At 33.6% G+C, this 22,441-nt stretch overlaps 5 protein-coding genes across 8 annotated transcripts; 4 read left to right on the plus strand and 1 right to left on the minus strand.

The window, feature by feature from the left end:
- Window positions 1-1,457: 1,457 nt before the first annotated feature.
- Window positions 1,458-2,721, minus strand: LOC100267453 (protein ULTRAPETALA 1). The gene is made up of 3 exons (XM_010646077.1): window positions 2,718-2,721; window positions 2,436-2,642; window positions 1,458-1,768 (listed from the first exon to the last, which is right to left on the minus strand). Exons 1-3 carry the CDS (start codon window positions 2,719-2,721, stop codon window positions 1,458-1,460), a joined length of 522 nt encoding a protein of 173 aa, XP_010644379.1.
- Window positions 2,722-7,146: 4,425 nt separating this feature from the next.
- LOC100250269 (uncharacterized) lies at window positions 7,147-8,447 on the plus strand. The gene is made up of 3 exons (XM_059735498.1): window positions 7,147-7,422; window positions 7,654-7,767; window positions 8,196-8,447. The coding sequence occupies exons 1-3, from the start codon at window positions 7,393-7,395 to the stop codon at window positions 8,445-8,447; spliced, it is 396 nt and encodes a 131-aa protein (XP_059591481.1). The 5' UTR covers window positions 7,147-7,392.
- Window positions 8,444-11,596, plus strand: LOC132253444 (uncharacterized). Its single transcript, XM_059735499.1, is given in 11 exon segments — window positions 8,444-8,448; window positions 8,563-8,668; window positions 8,670-8,687; window positions 8,767-8,886; window positions 8,888-8,917; window positions 9,386-9,463; window positions 9,528-9,749; window positions 9,832-9,918; window positions 10,231-10,350; window positions 10,926-11,018; window positions 11,170-11,596. Coding segments are annotated over 11 exon segments (939 nt in total). The 3' UTR covers window positions 11,230-11,596.
- An 866-nt stretch (window positions 11,597-12,462) lies between these two features.
- On the plus strand, window positions 12,463-16,566 carry LOC100247002 (uncharacterized). Of its 2 annotated transcripts, XM_010645930.2 has the most exons (5): window positions 12,463-12,584; window positions 13,135-13,394; window positions 13,528-13,650; window positions 15,057-15,347; window positions 16,101-16,566. In XM_010645930.2, exons 2-5 carry the CDS (start codon window positions 13,146-13,148, stop codon window positions 16,308-16,310), a joined length of 873 nt encoding a protein of 290 aa, XP_010644232.1. In that variant the 5' UTR covers window positions 12,463-12,584; window positions 13,135-13,145; the 3' UTR covers window positions 16,311-16,566. The 2 variants fall into 2 exon arrangements, with proteins under 2 accessions (XP_010644232.1, XP_002284596.1); XM_002284560.3 differs by lacking the exon at window positions 12,463-12,584 and having other exon boundaries at window positions 13,128-13,394.
- Window positions 16,567-17,211: 645 nt separating this feature from the next.
- On the plus strand, window positions 17,212-22,424 carry LOC100257260 (uncharacterized). 3 transcript variants are annotated; one of them, XM_002284553.4, is made up of 7 exons: window positions 17,212-17,902; window positions 18,777-18,854; window positions 19,894-19,928; window positions 20,042-20,097; window positions 21,214-21,312; window positions 21,562-21,644; window positions 21,768-22,424. In XM_002284553.4, exons 1-6 carry the CDS (start codon window positions 17,465-17,467, stop codon window positions 21,618-21,620), a joined length of 765 nt encoding a protein of 254 aa, XP_002284589.1. In that variant the 5' UTR covers window positions 17,212-17,464; the 3' UTR covers window positions 21,621-21,644; window positions 21,768-22,424. The 3 variants fall into 3 exon arrangements, with proteins under 3 accessions (XP_002284589.1, XP_003634686.1, XP_003634687.1); XM_003634638.4 differs by having other exon boundaries at window positions 17,230-17,902; window positions 22,108-22,424; XM_003634639.4 differs by having other exon boundaries at window positions 17,230-17,902; window positions 22,160-22,424.
- The last annotated feature ends 17 nt before the right edge of the window (window positions 22,425-22,441 follow it).

The raw sequence follows: 22,441 nt of genomic DNA on the forward strand, positions 1-22,441 counted from the left end.
ATTTCACTATGATTTGTCATTTTCCATATTTGGATTCTTATCTTTAGAAAACTTTAATTATGATAAATTCATAAAAGCGAATGGCAACTTTTTTCCTATTCATAAAGAAAGCTCAAACTTCTAAGAAAAATTAAGATTATATTTGGTTCCTAAAAATTACTAGAGAAAGAAAAATGAAGTTAAGGAAAATGATTTTTTTTTTCATATTTAGTTTTACTATAAAAAAAATAAAAAATAAAAAGAGAGATCGAAAGTCATATATAATTAAATTTATTAAAAAATTTATATATTATTAAGAAATGTATATCTTTATATATAATAATCAAATAAGTGAAAAATGCTTGAAGTAATATATAAAAATAATTTCTTAACTTCAAATATATTTCTCATTTTTCCTCATGTATTCTTTCCTTCTACTTTTTTTCTTTATTTTCTTTTTCCTTCTATTTCTTCTCTTTATAATTTTCTTTCTTCTCTTTATAATTTTCTCTCTCACATCTTCCTTCAGGCTTTCAATTGTTTCCTATGGCTATGTTTGGTTTTCAAAAAATTTGAGGGAAAACATGATGGAAAGAAAATAAAGGAAAATTATAAAGAAAGAAAAAGTGAATGAAAATAAAAATTAATTTCATTTTACTTGTGTTAGCTTTTCTATATAAAGGTTAAATAATTTAAAAATATACAAATTTTCTACTAATTTTAATTACATTTTTTTTATTTTTCATATTAAAACAATATGAGAAAATCGTTTTCCTTTTAATATATATTTTTTTTAATATCTTCTAGAACCAAACATAGCATAAGAAAATTAGCTATAAACAATGACGTAAGTGATGCTCTTCAAGGCCAGTTTCAACGAATTATACAAGAAGAAAAAAAACAGAGAGGGTTTCTCTGAATTGACGTGAATCGACATGGCTAATATATAAAAAAGAAACAACTTGTACAAAAGAAATTAAGATTTGGAACTCCTCCATCGCCTGCCTCTTTCGAGTAGATCATTGAAGCAAAGGACGTACTGGTGTCCCTGCTACCGCATTCTGATAGAAGTCGACGCAGGTGCGGCAGTTGCATCCCATGAAACGACATTCAGGACATCCAAAACACACGCAACTACACATTGGAGAGTATGGACAGCCTCTCAGCGTTTTTCGGCTCTCTCTCATCCTTATCCTCACATATTAGGCTGAAACAAGAAAGGTCCATATTAAGTTCATTGGCAAATTAGACAGGATAACGATGTAAGACATGTTGTTAGATTGTAACACAGCATCATCAACAACCAGAAACATCTTAATCAAGCATTTGTGGATCTCTACTATCCTAGCATCACTATAATATCTGCTTTAAGACAGGTTGTTGTACATTTGAGTCTTATTTGATGAAATTATGCATTAGAGATGCATATAAAGAAATTGTTTGATCAGTCATATTGGGAGGGAACTTACTCTACGCGATCAGCTAGCACAAGTCCAATGTTTGTTGATGGAGGCCTCATGGTGGATGCGACACTCCTCCTTGGTTCGAAGACTGAACCTGCGCTCTTTGTTGCATGAGGAACAACGAATAAATTCATCACGGTGGATAGCTCTTTTAGGACGTGAGCGCCCATTCTCTCCTTCCCAAGTTTCCTTGTAGTATTTTAGAAGAGCTGTCTTGCAGAGTGGAACCTTTTTGTCCTTGATTAGCACCCAAATGCAGCTCTGCCACTTCTTTTTCGGCTGTCCTCTGACAGAATGACTCTCGAACTGAGCAGGAGTCAATTTATCTGGTTAAAAAAGAACCCCTAATCAGTTATGTATAAAGCACAGTCAAATCATATATTGATCTCTAATCATCATCATCCATGTTGTAATTTTGTTTTGAAAAACTTAGCCAAACATTTGAACCATGACTAAGATGAAATTGGATTGACAACTATGGGCCAAATTGATGTTTGTAAGGTTTATGAGATCTTGTGTGTGTTGATTGTGTCCTGGCCAAGAAATCTCCTTCCTTGGTTTCTAACTGTTCTTTACCTTCAGTGGGTGTACCAAAATAAGATATTCCTTTATGCACTGTGAAGCATATTTTAAAACTATATACTTAGATTCCTAAGATGAAGATTTGGTGGGTTTTTATCAGAAAATATTATTCAACAACCAACAACAAACAAAGAAGAAGCATGGTTTAACCATCGAGAAATGCACTCAGAAAGGTTCTTACAAAAGGTAATATTTTCTAGAAGATTTGGTGGGTTTTTATCAGAAAATATTATTCAACAAAACAGTGTAGAGAGGTTTCTTGCTTGACAAAAAATTTGTATGACATATTGTTTCAGAGAAGCAGGTTGCTAGTGTTTCAAAAGCTTGTACTAAAAAATCAGGAAGCATGTCTAAAGATCACAACCCATTTCGTATGGAGAGCAAAAACATGTGACAGAGAAAGAGACGTGCCTTCTGAGCAACTCTCTACACACTCGCAGGAGATCTCAAGCTGACCTCCCACAAAAATCCTAAGTCTTCCTGTTGTATCACCATACTTTCTGGAGGTGCAACCGCAGGTGACCTCAATATAGTCTCCTCCTGTCCTTAAAACATGTATGTCTTTCAGTTCTTCTCCGGTAAATATCCACTCATGTTCATTTGTACCTGCATTAGCCACTGTAAGTAAGAGCAATTAGAAATAATAGAAATACAAAATCTTCCAAGTTCTCTTTAAATGAAATCATCTAGAACCCATTTAGTACAGACATCAAACTTGCCAACTTGACGAAACAACCAGATTTTTAGCACAGAGCTTGCGTTTGTTAATATACTATTAATTCAAAATTAGAGAAGGTTAAACAACCCAAAAAAACCAAAAAAAAAAAAAAAAACTTAAGATGATTGATTCCAAAACACTAACCCAAAAATATTTGAAATATTTTATTCATAAATAAAATAATAAATATTTTAAAAGTTAAATCATTAAAAGAAAAAAAATTATGCCCTAATCTTATACTTCGAAGGCCTCAACTCATTTAATCATATTTTGATTTTTCATATGTTCGTATTCTATAGCAAAGAACGCAATCACACCACTTTTTATGCTTCAAACTTTAAAAGGACATCAAAAAGTACTATAACATCTAAAAATTTAGACCATAAAATTTTCAAATTTTAAAAATTTAGAAACAACAGACCAAATCTTTAATTCTAACCAATTGTGAGGAAAAAAAAACTCACATCAAATTTGAGCCAAAAAAAATAATGCATTTAAATGACATTTGAATTTTTTAAATGAGTCTATATTTACAATTTATACAATGTAAATTGTATGACCCTAGACTATATGGCATGGCCTACTAGATCATCACAAGGCATGATAAATAGTGCAAAGTTTGGGAATTAAATGTACAAAAATTGGTCATAAACGACCACTCCAAAAGGGAATTAGTGCAAAGAACAAAAATCATAAACATCATTAAGAGGCACACTGTTTTTTGCCAAACTCCCTTTTTTAGGGCCTTGAAAATTTGTGATTTTGAGGCCCTAAACAATGGAATTTACTCAAAATTAAAAACAGCTTGCGTCATAAGATGGTTGTGAATTTTGGTATTTGATGTAATTTCATCCTAAAATGGGTGTCCATGAACAAATTTGCTAATTTAACCTAGGTCTCCTATACTATCCACTATGCTTTGCGATATCTTGTATGGCCATGTAATCTAAAGTCTTACAATCTATATTGATTATGCAAATCAAGATTGAAGCTTCAACTTTCCAATTAAAAAAATTAATCTTAAACTATCTAAATCATTAACAGTGGTTACTAATTAATGAATAAACATGACATTAGAACTTTACTTTGAGTCATTTCAGAATATCAAAGTTAATCTGATAGCTTTGTGGAAGCCCAAGATGATTTTTAACCTTATGCTTTTTCCTCTCTTTCAATACTTATGTTAATATTGGATCCTTACAAACCCCAATACATGAATCAAGAAGAACCGTCATTCTTTTAAAGAAGACCGCAATTAATTTCTAAAATATTAAATAAATCCTTTGAGATACGCAAATCTCAATCTTTGCTATTCATAATCATAAGGTCAAATTTATTACATTATCAAAAATGAAATTCAAATTTTATAATAAAAGAAAAAAGAAAAAAAAAAGAAATACATAAATAAGGAGTGATATCTACCTACATTGAATACCTTGTACATACAAACAAATTAAATAAGCTAAAACAACAATAAAAGGCAATTTAAGAGTAAATGTAATCGTCACTACTCATGTTTGATTAATTGTTAAATTTAGGTCAAGTGTAAAGTGCACCATCTTATTATAAAACCATCAAGCTTTTTGAATTGAAATAAATTAATTTTGATGAATAAACAATGAAAAGACTTTAGTCATCATTAATGGTGTTTAAAAAATAGGAAAACATATCTCTTAATCATATATAAAAAAATAAAAAACCAAATAATTTGAATAGGGGTAAATTTTTTCCCTTATGTGCATAGGAGGAAAATAATAATAATTTGACTCACACATGCCAATGATAAAAACTCAATTATTACGGTTTTTAAGTTTTTATGCTCATTTTGGTGATTTTGGGTTGTTAATTGAAAAAATTCAAAAAAGAAAAAAGGTTACCCAAACAATATTTTTAAAAAAATTAAAAATCTTTGTTATAAGGAAGGTTGGTTTTCCCAAATTATTTTTTTTCTCAATATTGAAAGACTACCATACCCTTAATATTTAAAGGGTTATTTAATTAAAAGAGTCTTTGAAAACCCAATTTTTGAAATTTGACCTTCCACCCTTTTTTGGTCTCATTTGAACAAAAATACTCTCATTATTTTCTTATAAAAATAATCATCTCTTTTAAAACCTATATGTAAATACCTGAAATGATAAAGGATATTTATATAAAAAATGGATTACTTTTCAAGAAAAAAATATAGGGATGGTTACTTCACAATTTAGGGATTATTTCATCCCTTTTAACCAAATATTTCATATTTAAATGGCTAATTGTTTACAACTTGGCCAAGAATAGTCCTTGCATGCTAAGAAGGCACTGGCTAGTGAATTTTAATTTTTAGAGAGATGGAAGGTTGAGAAGGGTACAAGACCAATTAAAAAGTCTTACTACAAAAAATTTGTATCTTGTCCTTGTTTGCATCCAAAGAAAAATGTAAAGTAAAGGGATTTGTATATTAATTTATTAGGATTAAATTTGTTTGTGTTCTATGAGCATAGAATAGGTATGAAAAAATTATACATGATTAATTGAATTATGTCTTAAAGAAGGAAAATGTGCAGATGACTTGCATGCATGGATTGAAAAATCGGAAAATGTCGTCGATATTTCGGAGAAATATCGGTTATCGGGCGGCATCGAAACGATAATCGGCACCGATTATCGATCGACGGAAAAATCGGCCAAAAATCGGCAAAATCGCCGATATATCGGCGAAATATCGGTGGAGAACCGAAAAATCGGCGAAACATCGGCGAGTGGAGGCACGCGCGGAGAAGACGGAGGTGGATGGAAAAAAATCGGCGATTAATCGGCAAAATCGGCGATATATCGGCGATTTTTTGCTGATAAAATCGCGATAAATCGGCGATTTTTTCAAAAAATCGGCGATTTTTTCCAACCAGATTTCACCCGTGTAATTTAATTTTTTATAAAAAAATTACAAAATAAAAATATTACCCTCTCATTGTAAGCATGAAAGGAAGGATTCCATGTTGGGCCTGTCTTATGACACAGCCCACATATCCACTCCAATTACTGTGGGCTTTTTTTTCAGCCCACAAGACCATGCCAAGACTTTGCTGAGGATGACTTTTATAGGAGTCATTTGACTCCTTGTTCCTCTCATTTTCCGATGTGGGATTGCTATTATCAATGAAAAAAAACATAACAAAACTCCACCAAGAGGATTTGAACCTTGGACCAATCTTTTACTATAGTCCACCTAAGACACCACTAGGCTACATGTGTTTTGTTATCTAATATGCCAAACAAAACAATATATATTAGATTTTAAATTTTTTTATAATATTAAATAAAAATAATATAATATTTTTAAAAATTATGAAATTAGTTTAAATTTTCATTTTTTTATATATTCACATTTCAATATTATACATATTTCATTTAATAAAATTTAAAATATTAATATGATTTAATTTGATAATATCAAAGATATAAAATAATATTATTGATGTTTAATTTATTCATATATATTTTAAAATTTTTATAATTATTTTTAATTTTAATAATATATAAATTATATATTTATGACGTCACCTGTTCGATCATCGGTTCGGTTCTGAAAACATTGATTACACTTATAAAATAACTTTAACATGTATATTCTTGCTTATTTTTATCATTCTTTGGATTTTTCTAAGAATTCCCATCAATTTTGGATAATTTTTGTCTCATCGATATTTGATGAAAAATATCCACCGATATTTCTCCGATATTTCCGATATATCCGTAAAATCCAAGTACCGATATATCCGTATTTACCGATATTTCAATCCTTGCTTGCATGTACCAATATAGCTATATTGATAGGGATGGCCTTATGTTTCAATTGTTTAAAAATAAAAGACCAACTTCAAGTAAAGGTATACTAGCTATTAGGAAGCATCTAAAAATTCTCTTTCAAGTCAAGTTTTAAGTACTCAATATTTTTCTCTTCCAATTTTTATAAAAAGAAGTATTCTATTATGAGATTTTCCTATAGAAATGCGTTTTTTATATTCCTTACACAAATTATTTCTATGTAATGAAGGGAAAATAGAGGAAAAGATTTTGAAAGAATGTAAGTTTTCATTTTGCTCTAATTGGGGCTTTTAGATTAGCTCTAGTATTGTAAATCTCAATCTTTATTATTCAAAATTAGGTCAAATTTATTACATTGATATAAATGAGGAATGATATTGGCCTACATCACACACCTCATACATAAGGTTGATCTTAGATTTAAATTATGAAATTTAAATATTAGAATTTGGACTGTAAAACCAGAAAGGCCAAGGACCCAAGACCGAAGCCCAGGCCCTAGCAGGGTCAGGACTGGGCCTGAAGCCCAATATCAGTCGGGCCCGGTTTATTCATAAAGCCGGACGCAGACATTCGCTTCCCTACTCACAAAGATGATGATGGTATCATACGCTACCCCTGCTTACCGTGTTCCCATCCCTGCTTATCCTGCGCATACCCTCAAACCCACCAGAGCCATATTCTCGGTTCGCTCAAGCGCTCAAATCCCAGTTCCCTTTCGTCCTTAAAAGCAAATCCCTTTTTGCAATGTGCCTTGCTATGTCGAGTAAATGTTTGGTTGCTGAGAAAGTGTATTAAAAGAAAGGAAATTGAATTTTGAAACTCTGAATTTTTATTTACATGGGACCAAGAAAACTAAAATGTCTGTTGGTGAGTTCTCTTTATATGGATATAAAACAGCATAATAGGATTTGAAAATTTTCTTTTCTTTCCTTTTCCTTAGTAAAAGTAGAAACCAAAATTCCATTTTTTTCCAAAACCCTATGATAAGCCTTCTCTTTTGCCCTGGCTTGCTGAAAATGTGAAGCCTAATGTTTGCCTTATGCACAGAGAGCCTGTTTTTGCAGCTAACATGCAAATTTTAACATATTTATTTTGCAGGTTGTGAAAGCAGTGGACTCATTGTATTCAGAGTTCAGAGCTGTGGACAATCTGGTTGCCCGCAACACAGCCCGTGTTCTTAAGGCTTACCAGAATGCCCGGGTAGGATATCATGTAAGTGAGAGATTATTGAGATATTTTCTGTAAAATGGTGTTTTGATGAATGGTGTTTATTCCATTTATACTTGGGCAAAGAATATGTCAATGAACATTGCTGTTGCCATAGTCATTAATGTTGTGGATGAGCTTATCTGGGTTTTGCGGTGTTCAAGTTCAGCTTGGTTGGATTCGGTCCCAATTCAAGCTTCATCCTAGCTCAGATCACCCTTTTCAAGATTTAACTGAATTGAACCTTCTTCATGAGCCTAACAGTACTTGTTTGGTAGCCTACTTAGTTTCATGCTCATCTTAGAATTGGAACTTATTGTATATGCATATGTGCATCTGTTTGTTTGACTCCTATTCCTTTTTAATGGTAAACTCTAAGAGGCAAGTTTTTTTTGTGTTTAATGTGCAATGTATTGTAATTATGTTTATGTCAGCACTTTGGTGGATCCACCGGCTATGGTCATGAGGAAACCAGGGGTAGAGAAGCACTTGACAAAGCTTTTGCAGAAATTTTTGGGGCTGAATCTGCAATTTTCCGTTCACAGGTTTTCTTCATGCTTTCTGTTCTTCTACTGCTTGGGGTTGTCTGCCACTTTGTTAATAGACATTGCTATTTTGCCTCTAGGTTTTTTCAGGTACTCATGCAATCACTTGTGCTTTGTTTGCCTTCCAAAGGCCAGGGATGAGGTAAGCTATCGATTGATTTTCCCTTCACTACATTCTTAATTGAAAGTTATCTTCTGTATTTATGTAAAGCTTTCAGCTCAGCTTGTCAATGAGATATGCTTTAGAGTGATATAATTATCAGCTTTTAGCAGTTGCTGGTGGTCCTCATGACACCTTAGAGGAAGTTATTGGAATTAGAGATTCTCATGGGCTGGGTTCCCTGAAAGATTTTGGAGTGAACTACCTACCGAGAAGTTCCAGTAAGTTACAACTCACAAAGCAAAAAAAAAATTTCAACTTTTCCCAGTTGTGTAATTTATCTGACACATGATGGTTCAGCTTGCTGAGGATGGGGGACTTGACTGGGATGCACTTATGGGTGCTTTGAAACCTCAAACAAAGTGTGCACTCATACAGAGGTCATGCAGATATTCATGGTGCCGCAGTTTAAGCATAGATGGAGACAGCAAGAGCAATAAAGATGATCAAGGTAAAACAATCAAGATGTGTGGTAGAAATTATCATAACTATAATTTTACCTGATATGGATCAGTGAAGTGGGATCACAACAAGAAGCAGCATAGGATTCAGGTTTAAATTGATGCATCAGCCTCAGGCTTGCATGGTATTCCCTATGTTTAAATGCTAGAAACTTGATCAGACATGGCTGAAATTTGACCAATTCAATTAAGAACGGTTTAATAAGTCATACTTTTATCATATATTCTATTACCATCATTTGCAGCTTATCAAATTGGAATCTAGATATAAAAGGAGTTTCTAAGTAGTACCTTGAGTTTTTCCACAATATTGACAGCCAAAGTTATCCCACAATTCTATTAGCTCAAGCAGTTGATTATTATGGCTTTTTCTTTTTCAAGCAAATGCTTCAACCATTTTCTGTAGCTTTCATACTCATAAACTTCCACCCAATCATCAGTCATGCATTTTTATGCAGATGCAAAATCCAAACTGCTTGGTCATGGTGGATAATTGCTATGGTGAATTTTCAGAAAATGTCGAACCTCCAATGGTGGTATGTCACAGAAACTTTATTTATTTTCTCTAATGGGTAACATTATACTATTAATGATGAGCAGGGTGCAGATTTAATTGCAGGCAGTTTAATAAAAAACCATGGTGGAACTATTGCACCCTGTGGTGGATATGTTGCAGGAAAGGAAAAATGGGTAAAAGCAGCAGCAGCTCGTCTCTCTGCACCAGGGCTTGGGATGGATTGTGGTTCAACCCCAGGTGATATTATGCAGACTTTCTTTCAGGGGTTGTTCCTTTCACATCAAATGGTTGGGGAGGCAATCAAGGTATTTGGAATCTGCTTGTTCTAAGTTGATGCGGTATTGTTAATTACACTTGTAATGACAATTTTTTCTTCTTTATTGCAAGGGGGGCTTTCTGATCGCGGAGGTCATGGCTTCTAAAGGTTTTAAGGTTCAGCCACCTCCTAGAGTACCACGGCATGATACAGTACAGGTTTGTGTTATCCTAGTTTGTCTCCATTCTTTTAAATTGCAACATTCAATGGTTCATTCTTAGATGAGTTCCAGTCCATTTGGCTAATGATCGAGATTGTTGGCTTGGGTGAGAAAATCTTTGCTTGCACCCATCAACTAGTTGCTTCTGTTATTCTCTATTCTTTTGTAATTGGTGATTAACATGGTCACTGTTGTACTGTAGTACTCCTTACTCATAGTGTATGCCCCATAATTAGATTAGTTTTGATAAATATTAAAGATTGGAAAGAACTTTGCAAAATAAGCTTAATTACTCTGTGCTGTTTTCCAGGCAGTACAGCTTGGAACCCGAGAGTGTCTTCTTGCTTTCTGTGAGGCTGTACAGAGAAGCTCCCCAGTAGGTTCATTCACCAGACCAGTCGTGGGTTCCACTCCTGGATATGCATCTGAGGTCTTGTTATATTTAATTTTTCATTCAAATATGATAATGTTAAGGGATCGATTTTAATTTTTAACATTTTCTCCCTCATGGCAACATCAGTAACAGCATCTGTATAACCCATTTCTAACTAACAAATGGCACGTAAAATGCCTCATGAACCTGAGGACCTGATATGCACTGGAGGTTGATGTAATGTTTTAATGAACCGGAAGCTCTTTTAAGCATTTAGAGGCATCATGTAATATTCCAGTTCCAAATCAAGTAGAACAAAATGGTGTTGCTAGTAGCATCATACACATAGGATAAGCAATTAGGAGCTTGCAGTCCGGAACCATTCAATCCATTGCAGAATTTTTGGAGTCTTTCGATCTAAATATTACATTTTTCCTTGATAGCAGTTCCTGCTTTTTGGTATTTGTATCTGGTACAGACATATACTATCTTTTCCTTGTCATATTTGTAATGTCATTACATTACATTAAACTGATAAACCTGATGATGTACCAAAAGGCAGTGAGGCAATCTCTTTTCTTTCAATAATGAAGCCGATGGAATTTTTTATATTGTTCTTTCTCATGGTTTAGGTTATCCTTGCTGATAGAACCTTCATTGATGGAAGTATAAGCGAGCTCTCATGCGATGGGCTGCTGAGGGAGCCATTTGCCATGTTCTGCCAGGTGCGTGGTTGCATCACCTTGTTTTCCTTTCCCAGTTCAGGCTTGACAATCATCTTCTACCTACTCCTGAGCCACCCAAAGACATCAACAGAAGAATAATTAGATGTCTCACTGTGCTTGTACCCTTTTTTCCTCGAATCTTCCAATGCAGGGTGGTAGCCACTGGACACAATGGAGACTGGTTCTAGGAGAGGTTTTGAAATCCAGATAATGTATCTGCTTTCTTCTGAAGTTACCATCTTCACCAATCTCAATGGAGGATCAGTTGAACACCGCATTGCAATGTGACTGACAATATCTTTTTCCTGGCAGAACTCAACTCAATCTTGGCTTCAAGGTAATAACAAATATGACTCTTTTCCCAATCAGCAGGTGGGAATTTGAAGAACTCGGTTTGTGACTCATCAGTTGATAAATGGAGCTGCTACCTGACTTCACAGTTACATGGGTGCTGTTCAAACCAGCTGTGATTTTTTATTTTTTTTTGGATTAAATTTTGATGGAGTTGCCAATGCAAGTAAAGTGTTCAATACTTCTGGACAGTTCTCAATTTTAATTATTTATTCAGCCATTTAACACTTTCAAAATTAAAAAAAAAAAATGGAAAATGGAGTTCATAACAGTAAGAACCTGTTTGGTAAGCGTTTTTAACAATTTTAATACTTGAAATTTTTTATCATTCAAGTGTTAAAAATGGTAGAAGCGTTTTCTAAAATCACTGTGAAACACATTCTAAATATTCAAATCATGATAATCTTATACATGAATATAAGATAAGATAAAAATTAGGGCAATTAAATAGAAATATGATTTATTTTTTAGATGATAAAAAAATTATTTTCTATCTATAAAATGCCACATAATCAAATAAGAACTAATTAATCATGGATGCTATTTATGAGGCAAGTTCTTTAAAACCTCATTTTGTTCCACTTCAAATTATTTTTGAATTTTTATCTCAACTTAATTTTTTAATTTAATTTATAAATTATATATTGAAATAATTTCCATTTAAATTTTTTTTTTATTTGTTTCATAATAATGTTGAATTTTTATTTTTTTTTGGTTATTTGATATTATTATTAATGTTGTTGTTTTTTTATTATTGGATGCAAATTTATGTGAGTGAGTTGAATTTTTTTATTTTCTCCTAAAATTAATAGAATTCAATGTTTCTTTTTCTTCCTTTTTTTTTTAGGAATTATTTGTCTAAAATAATTATAATATAAATATAAGATTTAGATTGTAATAATTGTGTTGATTAATAATATTTAGGAGATGGATTTATACTTGGAAAAGAAATGCAGACAAATATTATTAAAAAAGGAAATAATAATGCAATTATTACAATAAATAAAAATATACTAAAATAAAGATTAAAATCACAAGGAAAACTTCTCGAAGATTCTCAATCCAACGGACGAAAAGAAGTCACCACGCTTCTTAGCATGTGGACGCCCCCTTCGTAGTTTTTTCCAACCTCCATAAGTTGATTAACTTGACTTACACACTTGGTCGAATTTTCATTTTCTGTGGTTTCGATTTTTCTGAGACGCCAAACACACTGTGAGTGATCTTCTTCACTTATATTTCATACTCCATTTGGTTTGTGACAAAGAATAGGAAATTTGTCTGGAAAATACTGGAAATTATTATTTTCTCGTGATCCAATAGTGGATAATCAAATTAAGAACTTCAGTTTCTTTTATTTTCCTACATTTTCTAGCTGCTAAACTGTTGGAAAATCTGGAAAATACACTTATCTAACCTTGTTCTCTTCTTAGTGACATTTTCTAGGAAATGTAGGTGAAATAAAAAATCAGATCATGTAATCATATTTTCTGTCTAGAAATAGCTTTGCTGGGAACACGAAACCTCAAATAAAGAGATGTTTCTGGATACATGAGATAATTGTCTCAGAAATCGGAGATTCTCTTTATTGACAATTTTATGATCCATGTTAAAAGTCTCTTTTCCAAAAGGTTAATGCGTCACATCTGATTTTGCTCAGCAAGATTGTGGTTTTGGGCCATTTGGCATAGCTTTAGATCATGAATTGAAGCTAAAACATCCTTTCTAGGTACTAATTCTGGGTTTTCGTTTTGTTAAATGACAGATATAGCTACAATGAATCCCGGACAACTTACTCTGCTGGGATCCAGTTTCTGTGTGATGCTAACCATGCATTTTACAGTACAACTACTCTGGGAACATTCTTTCTACTGGAAGAAGCCCAAGGAGCAAAAAGCCATATTAATTATCATTTTCATGGCTCCCGTATATGCTATTGTTTCCTTTGTTGGTTTGTTAGATTTTCAGGGGAGCAAAGCATTTTTTATGCTCTTGGAGTCGATCAAAGAATGTTATGAGGCTCTGGTAAGACCATTGAATGGGGCATTTGAATTTGAAATAAATTGTTATGCTCTTTTTGTCAAAATTTTAATGTAAAAAGTGTACCCACGAGTTTAATCCTTTATGGCTAATAATTTTCACATTTCATTTGTGGCAGGTTATAGCTAAGTTCTTGGCTTTGATGTATAGTTACTTGAACATATCCATTAGCAAAAATATAGTTCCTGATGAAATCAAAGGAAGACAAATTCACCATTCATTCCCCATGACTCTCTTCCAGGTAAAGTAGTCTTATTATTGGTTTCTTGTTTCATCCATTTGTTGTGCTTCGAAAATGATATATGCATTCTATTTCTAGAGCAGTAGAATTGCATTGTAAATATTGGTTTGTGATGTTAATTAATAGCATGATAATCATGGAGTATCCATTTTTTTCCTAATGAATATGGACTCTTTTAGGTACTGGTTTTTTACATATCTGAGATGGAGAGTGAGAACCTGTTGAGAGGGGATGTGGAAGCAAATTAAGGTGTAGGAAGATAATATGAGGGAATGACATGGGGAGGTTTCTGGAAGGAGATTTTAAAGGTTCATCTGAATATTAAAGGGGCTGTCTTCTCCATTGGAGATGGTATGAGAGTTTTGTTTTGGAATGATCTATGGCACTAACCATTGGAATTCCTTATCAAAATTTTTGAAGAATGGAAATTGGAACCAAGGCATACATTCCCAGATACTGTGTAGAATCTGTTCCAGTAGGCATACGGTTACAGGATGGAGTCAGGGATCTTGGGGTGGAGTAACTCTAGGAAATTTCAAGTTCAATATTTCTGTAATCCATTCTTCAGTAACACAAAGCATTCCTTGTAAAATTTGTTTGGGAATTTATCTTCATTACAAGCGGCTTATTGGTTGGTGATATCAAATAAACTTTTGACAATTTACCTCCTGATTAAAATGAAATGACTAATTCCAAACTGGTGCATCAAGTAAAAGCAAGTTGCCTAATCAGCAGATCACTTACCTTCAGCATTGCTTAGTTTATCATCAGGTGGGCTCTCTTAACTTCAGCTACATTGGTAAATATTAGGTGATAGTGAAATTTGAGATTTATCTGGTGGCTGATGCATCATGCCCAGAGATAGAAAGTTCTTGCATGTGTAGGGGACTATCTTTTTGGTGGTTCTGGAGGAAATATTGATGAATCTTTCAATAGAGGAAGCCGGTCTTGGGAATGATAATGATAATGATAATGAATCCTTCAACTTGTTTGGTTTGAGCACATTTCTAACTGGTTCATTTTGGTTTCATGGATGAAACCTTTCACTGGTAATTCTTCAAGAAGCTCATATAATGAAGTGGGCAAGAAGTTTACAAATCTTGTTCATGTTCAACGTTACCGTAAATGTCAAAGATTCTAGAATTGACTAGGGTATTGATCAACTGGTTTTCGCTATTCAGCTTGGCTGGATCATTGGAAAGTTCTTAAGCCTGACATGTTGAACCAAGCTGCTATTTGAATGCCAACTTTTTTACATGTTTACAGCATATATATGGGTGTGCATTCATTTAGTGGTTTTGGCTGGATCTCTGTCAAACTAGGCTTTGTGCTTTAACCTATTTGTAACTTCAATTGGTCATGGACTCATGAATGTATATTTGACACATTGTCCTTTTGAATTGCAGCCTCACACTGTCCATTTGAACCATCATACATTGAAGCTACTCAAGTACTGGACATGGCAGTTTGTTATAGTCCGCCCTGTGTGCTCCATCTTGATGATAACTCTTCAAGTTCTTAGGATATACCCCAGTTGGGTCAGCTGGACATTCACCATCATCCTAAACATTTCAGTTTCGGTGGCTTTATATTCTCTTGTGCTGTTTTACCATGTCTTTGCCAAAGAGTTGGAACCACACAAACCTCTTGCCAAGTTCTTGTGTGTAAAAGGGATTGTATTCTTCTGTTTTTGGCAGGTATGCTTTTCATCCTCATTCCCTCCCATACTTGTCAACTTTTAAGTTTTAACTACTTGACTCTATCATGCCTTTCCACTTAAGGAACCAAGGTCATGCTTTGCAAGGTTCTGAATTTTGATGAAATTTCTTAAATTTTGTTCTGGTTATGAGTCATGATGAGTGTAGTACAAGATCTCAAGATACATACAAAACGGTAATCTGACCAAGATATCGAAACCTTATTACAAATGCGAATCTCCATTAAGTGGATCAACAGTTACCACCTAGGTTTCCAAATTCATTACCAGACAGCTCTGATGTTTTAAGAAATTTGAACTTTTCTCATATCTCTTCATGATCTCATTTATTCAATAATTCCCAAGAAATAATATGTTGAGAGGCTGTCTTTATCTGGTCAGACCTATGAGTTCCATAATGGTCAAGTAGGGAGCCATTTATCTTATTTTGTTCTTTAAGTACAGAAATCAATTTATGGGCTTAGTGAGCTAGGTTGGTGAGTTGTGACATAGGTAGCTATCTCTGAGCCTTCAAAATCACCGTGTTTTAAATAAAAAAAATTGATAGTTCAAATCTCGATTTTGAATATCTTACAGTAATTTTCTCAGACTGGTAACCCTAAACCATTGCCACCAATGAACCTATGACTTAGAGATAATTTATTCACTCATGTACAAGGTTATTTTTTACAAAACAGCTTATTTGATTTTTTTTTTTTTTTTTTTTTTTTTTTTTTTGCTTTTCATTTTGCAGGGAGTCTTGCTCGATATTCTTATGGCAATGGGCATGATCAAATCTCATCATTTCTGGCTAGAAGTAGAGCAAATTGAAGAAGCCCTACAGAACGTGATGGTGTGTGTGGAGATGGTTTTCTTTTCCATTTTCCAGCAGTATGCATTCAATGTAGCACCATACAGAGATGATACAACATCAACCATGAAATCAGACAAGAAAAAAGATTGATTTAGAAACCAAATATGGAGATCCTTCTACTGTTGGATTTGGGTATCAATCTTTACTTGTTGCATTATGTACATTGGTCATATATGGTCACTTAATAGCCTGTATTTATAACTCAAAGGAAGCTGAAGTATCAAATAAGAAATATGTACCCAGAAGGCAGCTGTTTTCATGTAGGTATCTTGGAACAATTCCTTGCTCTGCCCATGCTTTTGTTTCTTCCATTTTGAATGAAATGCCTTCTTATCATTCATTGTTACTCATCTGCCCTGAAACAATGGACCCAGAATCAGTTTCTCACCTGCCAAACAACTGTCTAATATGCAAGTTAAGGGGAGAAATTTCCAGTCTGGGGCTTTGCTGCATACCAGGTGTTTGGCTCTCTTATTTGAAGATAAGACATTGATTTATTGTCCAAAGCCCTATTTCTTTTTTTTCTTTTTTGTATTTTATTGTATTATGAAAACCATAATCATACCTTATTTTTAAACTCTGTCGCTAAAGAAATTTATGAAAGTAAGCAATTCAAGACGCAATTATATTATAATTATTTACGAAAATAAAAATATTTATAACTTAGTAGAAACTTTTGAACAAAATAATGTCAAAAAAAAAAAATTTAATTAAGAATACCAAGAAAAGAAAATAGAAAAAAAAAATAAAAAATCTAAAAATTAGATTTAAAATCAATAAATTATTTTTATATATTATTTTAAATTTCACTTATTTTAATACTTAAAGATTAAATAATTAAAATATATATAATTTTTAAATTAATTTTAATTATATTTGATTTTATTTTATGTCTTTTAAAATTAAAATTAAATATAAGAAAATATTTTTAAAAAAAAATATTTATGTTTTTAGTATATTTTTTGGAGTTTCGATAAATAATTCTAAAAAGAAGATGATTCTGTTGAGAATATTGTGAACCTGATGAGTTGTAGACTTTAGAATTGTACATTCGAGACTCTTCCTCAAGCCACGTATGGTTGAAAATCTCTGGTTAGAGAAGTTGCTTTCCACTCTCTGACTATGCAGCCAAAAAAAAATCCACTTGGGTTTATCCAATTTGGAGTTGAAGCTCATGAATAATCCTTCGTAAAGAAACCCAAAAGAAAAGTCTGTGCTTTGATTCTGAAGTTTCCATCCTTGCCATGTCAACAGGTTTACAAATTTGCATCAATTTCTCCGCCTTCAGCAGCTTGTGTAATGATTCGTGCAAGAAGCAAAGCTATTCTGGGTTGAAGCTGCCACAACCCATCAAATTTTACTGTCTTTCAAGGACAAATAATGGTGCCTTTCATCAAAATGAGTTCAAATTGAGGAGTGGTGGGAAGAGATGGTCTTTCTTGCGAGGGAGCGGGGGTGGAGCTGGGGTTTTTTTGAGGGATGAGAGGTGGAGGAGGAAGAGAAGAGTGGTTGTGGTTGGGTTTAATCAGGGTTTTGGGTTTAATGGTGGTGGCGGTGGTGGTGGGAAAGATGATGGTGGCACTGCTAGGATTTTGGGCAATCTTGCTCTGGCAATTGGGTTGACGTATCTTTCAGTGACTGGGCAGCTTGGTTGGGTTTTGGATGCTATTGTTTCCATTTGGGTATTTCTCTCTCTCTCTCTCTCTCTCTCTCGCTAACATATAATCTGGGGTAGGATTGATTGGGTCAGTATCTTCTTCGTTTGGAATATTATTTGATTAATTTTCATGTGTCCTTGCAACTCTGGGACTTGGCTTGTGGAAACTTTCTTCTTTTGTTCTCCCTTATTGAAATACAACCTGGGTATATGTAGTAAGATTTATCACTCTCTTGTTGAATTTTCTCATGTTTAGTTATACATTTTGATGCATTATTTTGTTGTTGATAAATTCACTTCTCTATGTTGCAATCCTGAAACCTTATCCAACTTTGTGAGATGTCTTTGTTGATTTGCTAAATTGATGGAACCATGTTGAGCATACTCTGTTCAGCAATTCTGAAAACGTATCCCAACTTTGTGTGATTAGTTGATTTGACAAATTGTTGGAGCTAAGTCAAGCATACAGAAGTTGCTGTAACATTATCATACTTAAATTGATTTGGTTTTGGAGTTTTTCTTTGACATAAGTATTATGGCTGTAAGGATAAACCCTAGTATCTTGTCACAAAGCAGTAAAGAAATAGAGCAAGCTATATAACTATTACAAAACACAGCAAGATTGTGTGGTCAAGATAAGAAGAAATCCTCATGCCATGAGAAGTTCAAAGTATAAATTTGCAGTATATCCCTGGAATCTAGTAATATGTTTGATACAAACATTTATCAGAACAACAATATCATCATCCATTTTACCATACAGCAACTATTTGGGAGATTTTCTTATGTATGGATGATTTTGCGAGCATAATTGGTGCTGTCTTTATTTGGTACTACTCAATTTGACATTCACATGAAACTATGTGTTTGGATCTCATCGGGTGACACTTATTTTGCAGCTCATCGCTGTGCTTTTACCAATCGTGGGCTTAGGAGCTTTTCTATGGTGGGCAGGAAGGGATATAGTTCAAAGCACTGTGAGGCTTCTTTAACTTGTGGTTTTGTGTTGCCTATTGAATGTATCTCTGATTTCTTCTGTTGATTGTTTTATGGGGCACATGAAACAAGTATACTAGTCCAAAAAATTAGAATTTAGCCAATCTTGTGGATATGTATGATATGATCATTTGTTGTACATATTTTGAATTGGAGTTTAAAACATATTTTGCCCTAAGTGAACCCTAAATGTTGATATCTATATCACAATTTAGCTGTCTGCTAATAGGTACTTTTTCTGTTTAAGTTTATGCTTGTGGCATTACCACTCCTTTTCAAATTCTAATATTTGGGGACTGAGAAAGAAATTTGGTGATGATGATGGAAGGGCTGTTTGTTCATTAACATTTTGTTGCCAGAATGTGTAACCATACAAAGTTAATGTCGCATGTGGCAGTTTATGTAGTGTGGAATCAATTTATGGTCCCAATAATTGATGGAACTCATCTAATTGTAGAAACATTTGGAGGATGGACTATTGTTCAGAGATTCGAAGTTGATCTGATCATCCAATAGAACTATGTATTACTCGACTATTGTTCAGAGATTCCAAGTTGATCTGATCATCCAAAAGCACTATATATTAGTTACTTTTAAAACCATCGAATAGCATATACAGATAAAAGAACACAAGCATTAAGTGAATATTTAGCATCCTTGTGCTGATTGTCTATATTACCCAGCAAAGATTTGCTCTATCCCATGGATTGTCCTCCTAAATTGGTCCAAGAGACTGATATATGAAGCGATGATGTTCCATGTCACTAATGGATCTATGGTTATCCTGGACAATCCCCAAGTTTGTTCAGACATTGATATACTTTTATCCATCTCATAGTGATGCTCCCTAGCATATAGAGTTCACATCATTTTTTCTGATGCTACCATATGTGGTTTGTTTATTTATTCAAAAGACTGTATAATGTGAATGTGATGCACCTTTGCTATATGTGAGGAGTATCTTTGAACTGGCTCTGTGGTCTCCAGCATTCGTTAATTACCTCTCTGTTGTATGTGCAGTGTCCAAACTGTGGAAATGAATTTCAGATTTTTAAGTAAGAATAATTTCAAACTCTCTGATATAATGCCAAGTTATGAAGTTTTCATGTCTATTTTATCTTCCCTTCTCAAGTTGTTTAACTTGGCCAGTAATGTGCATCTGTTGCAGGTCTCTTATGAACAACGATTTGCAGTTGTGCCCCTACTGTAGTCAACCATTCTCAGGTAATGACATGCTCATGTGATTGATTTAAAGTTCTCTAAATGTGTGAAAATGCTTTATCACCGTTTTACAATGGTAGAAATGGGTGATTACTGGAGAACCTCTCTCAGTTCAACTCGATTCCATCTCCAAGTGGTTTTGCTGATAGATTAAGTCAAATAGACAATATTTATGTTTAATGTCCTTAGCTGTTCTGGATTGGAGTTACATCTCTCACATATGAGTTTATTGTCCGCCCATGAAATCCAAAACTTGATTGAAATTATAATAATCAGATAATTCTCTAATTTCCAAAGTCCCCATATTTGATTACCAGACTTGCCCTGTTTGGTGATGATGATGAGACTGAAGTTTACCTTTTTTATTTTTAGTTTCTTTTTCATTTCAGTAGGTAGTAATTGGATTAGATTATGAGCTTTGTCAAAATCAAGATTTTAATTTATCAATTCTGAAATCAATTTCAGTCCTGACAACATTGCAACGGAACCGGAAGTTCCAAGTTTCTCTGAACATCTAAATCTGTTAAATTACTAAAAAAAAATTATGTGGATATGTCCAAATTGGTTTTGAAACTATAAGTTGAGAATATCGAGAAAGAGCCTGAAACTCAATCAAATAATAAGCCATCTTTTATATGGAATCTAACCTTCCACCCCAATCCCTTGCCACCTAATTCAGACCTTAGGAGCAGAATGCTGAAATTGTCAAAGTTGAGCTCATTATTAAACCTTAATCCGGGCTCTTTGATTTAACGACAAGAAGATATTTGATATCATCCCCTTTTTTATCTGGAATACTCTCAGATGTATTGTTTGAGTATGATGAATGAACCACTGGTTAATGGCCATTTGATTTTTGTTGTACAGCAATATATTAGATATCTCTGAGATTGACTTGTAAAGTTAACATCTGTCAGATCTCATCTCTAAGCTATATTTGTTAAACTTTTATCTTATAGCTGATGGGATTGTTCATCACTCTAGTATTTAGTATAAAAAAAATGAATAAATATATATATGCACACACATTATTCAATGAAGCAGATTCCTGTCTTTGTTGTATCAATGAAGTTAGTCTCCTCATCTTTCTTTGTCAAACATATTTTTGTTGCATTTCAGTGGAGGATAATAAGTTTATAAAGGAACCTGTGAAATTCTCCAACCAAGCTACAACATTCGAGCAAGCATTCAGTGACTTCTTTCCTGGCTCTAAGAAAGGTAGCCCCTTTATATTCTGCAGCATTTAGTCCTAATATTTGTTTCGATCTTCAATGTTACATGCCTATTGAGTTTATACTATCTCTGTGCTCCAGACTTTTTGAGGACCATACAATATCTACCTGTTTTCATGAACTAAATAAAATGAGTTTGTCACTAGAAAATTCTCGAGAACCGTTGAGTTGCTTAAATTTTTAACCACCAACCAAAAAAAAATTCTTGAATTTTTTTTCTCTGTGCTTTGTGCAGGAAAGGAATCTTCCACAGCTGTAGTTGATGTTGAAGCAGAAATAAGGGATGCAGAATGATTCCTTGCAGCCATACAACTCCTGGTATGTCTTGAATTTGATGATCTATCAATATCTGTCCACCTCTTAATTTTTATCTGGGCACATGCTGCTCATATTTACCATTGAAGAATGTTTAACAATGCTACAATGCTGAATTTTTGTCAGGGCCTCTGCCAACTTTTATCATTGTCGCCAACCAGTTTATGATACCAGTCTTTGATTCAATAATTGAGCTTATTGATTTTGTCAACTTGTTGTATAGAACTAGTTATAGAACCCCAGTGAATGATTACCAATTTCTTAATGCAATTTAAATCCTATTTTTGGGTTACAACTCTGTTCCTTGAGTTATTCACAGATGGTAATAACTTGGGAGTTCAGGAGTTACAATAGGAGAAAATTGTTGAATTATTAGTAGATAAATTCATATCATGTACAAAATTCAAGGATCTTTTCAGTTTCTGGCCAGACTGCCCGATATTTATAAGGCATTATATCTCTCCAGGTGCTGCCCTTGCATGTTAGTTGTTACATCAGGTATATTGTTGTTGGAACAGAATAAAGATGGCCAGATTCATGCCGCCGAGAAATGCAGCAGTCTCAGTGAAGAAATTTTTGACCAAGATGATGTCTTTCTGCCATACCTTTTGTACATTAGTTTTTGGTACACAGACTCCATGATCTTTTCCCTATGGTATTGTGTATTTTTTGAACTTGTAGGCCACATAAAAAAAAATTGACCACATCACCTAGGGCTTTGTAATAATTTGCTCCAGCAGCTTGATGAATTTCAATGCTTAAGAATGTCTCTTTTTATCTTTATTGAGAAAAAGGAACAA

Source organism: Vitis vinifera, chromosome 19 (genome assembly GCF_030704535.1).
Source record: "Vitis vinifera cultivar Pinot Noir 40024 chromosome 19, ASM3070453v1".
Classification (NCBI taxonomy): domain Eukaryota; kingdom Viridiplantae; phylum Streptophyta; class Magnoliopsida; order Vitales; family Vitaceae; genus Vitis; species Vitis vinifera.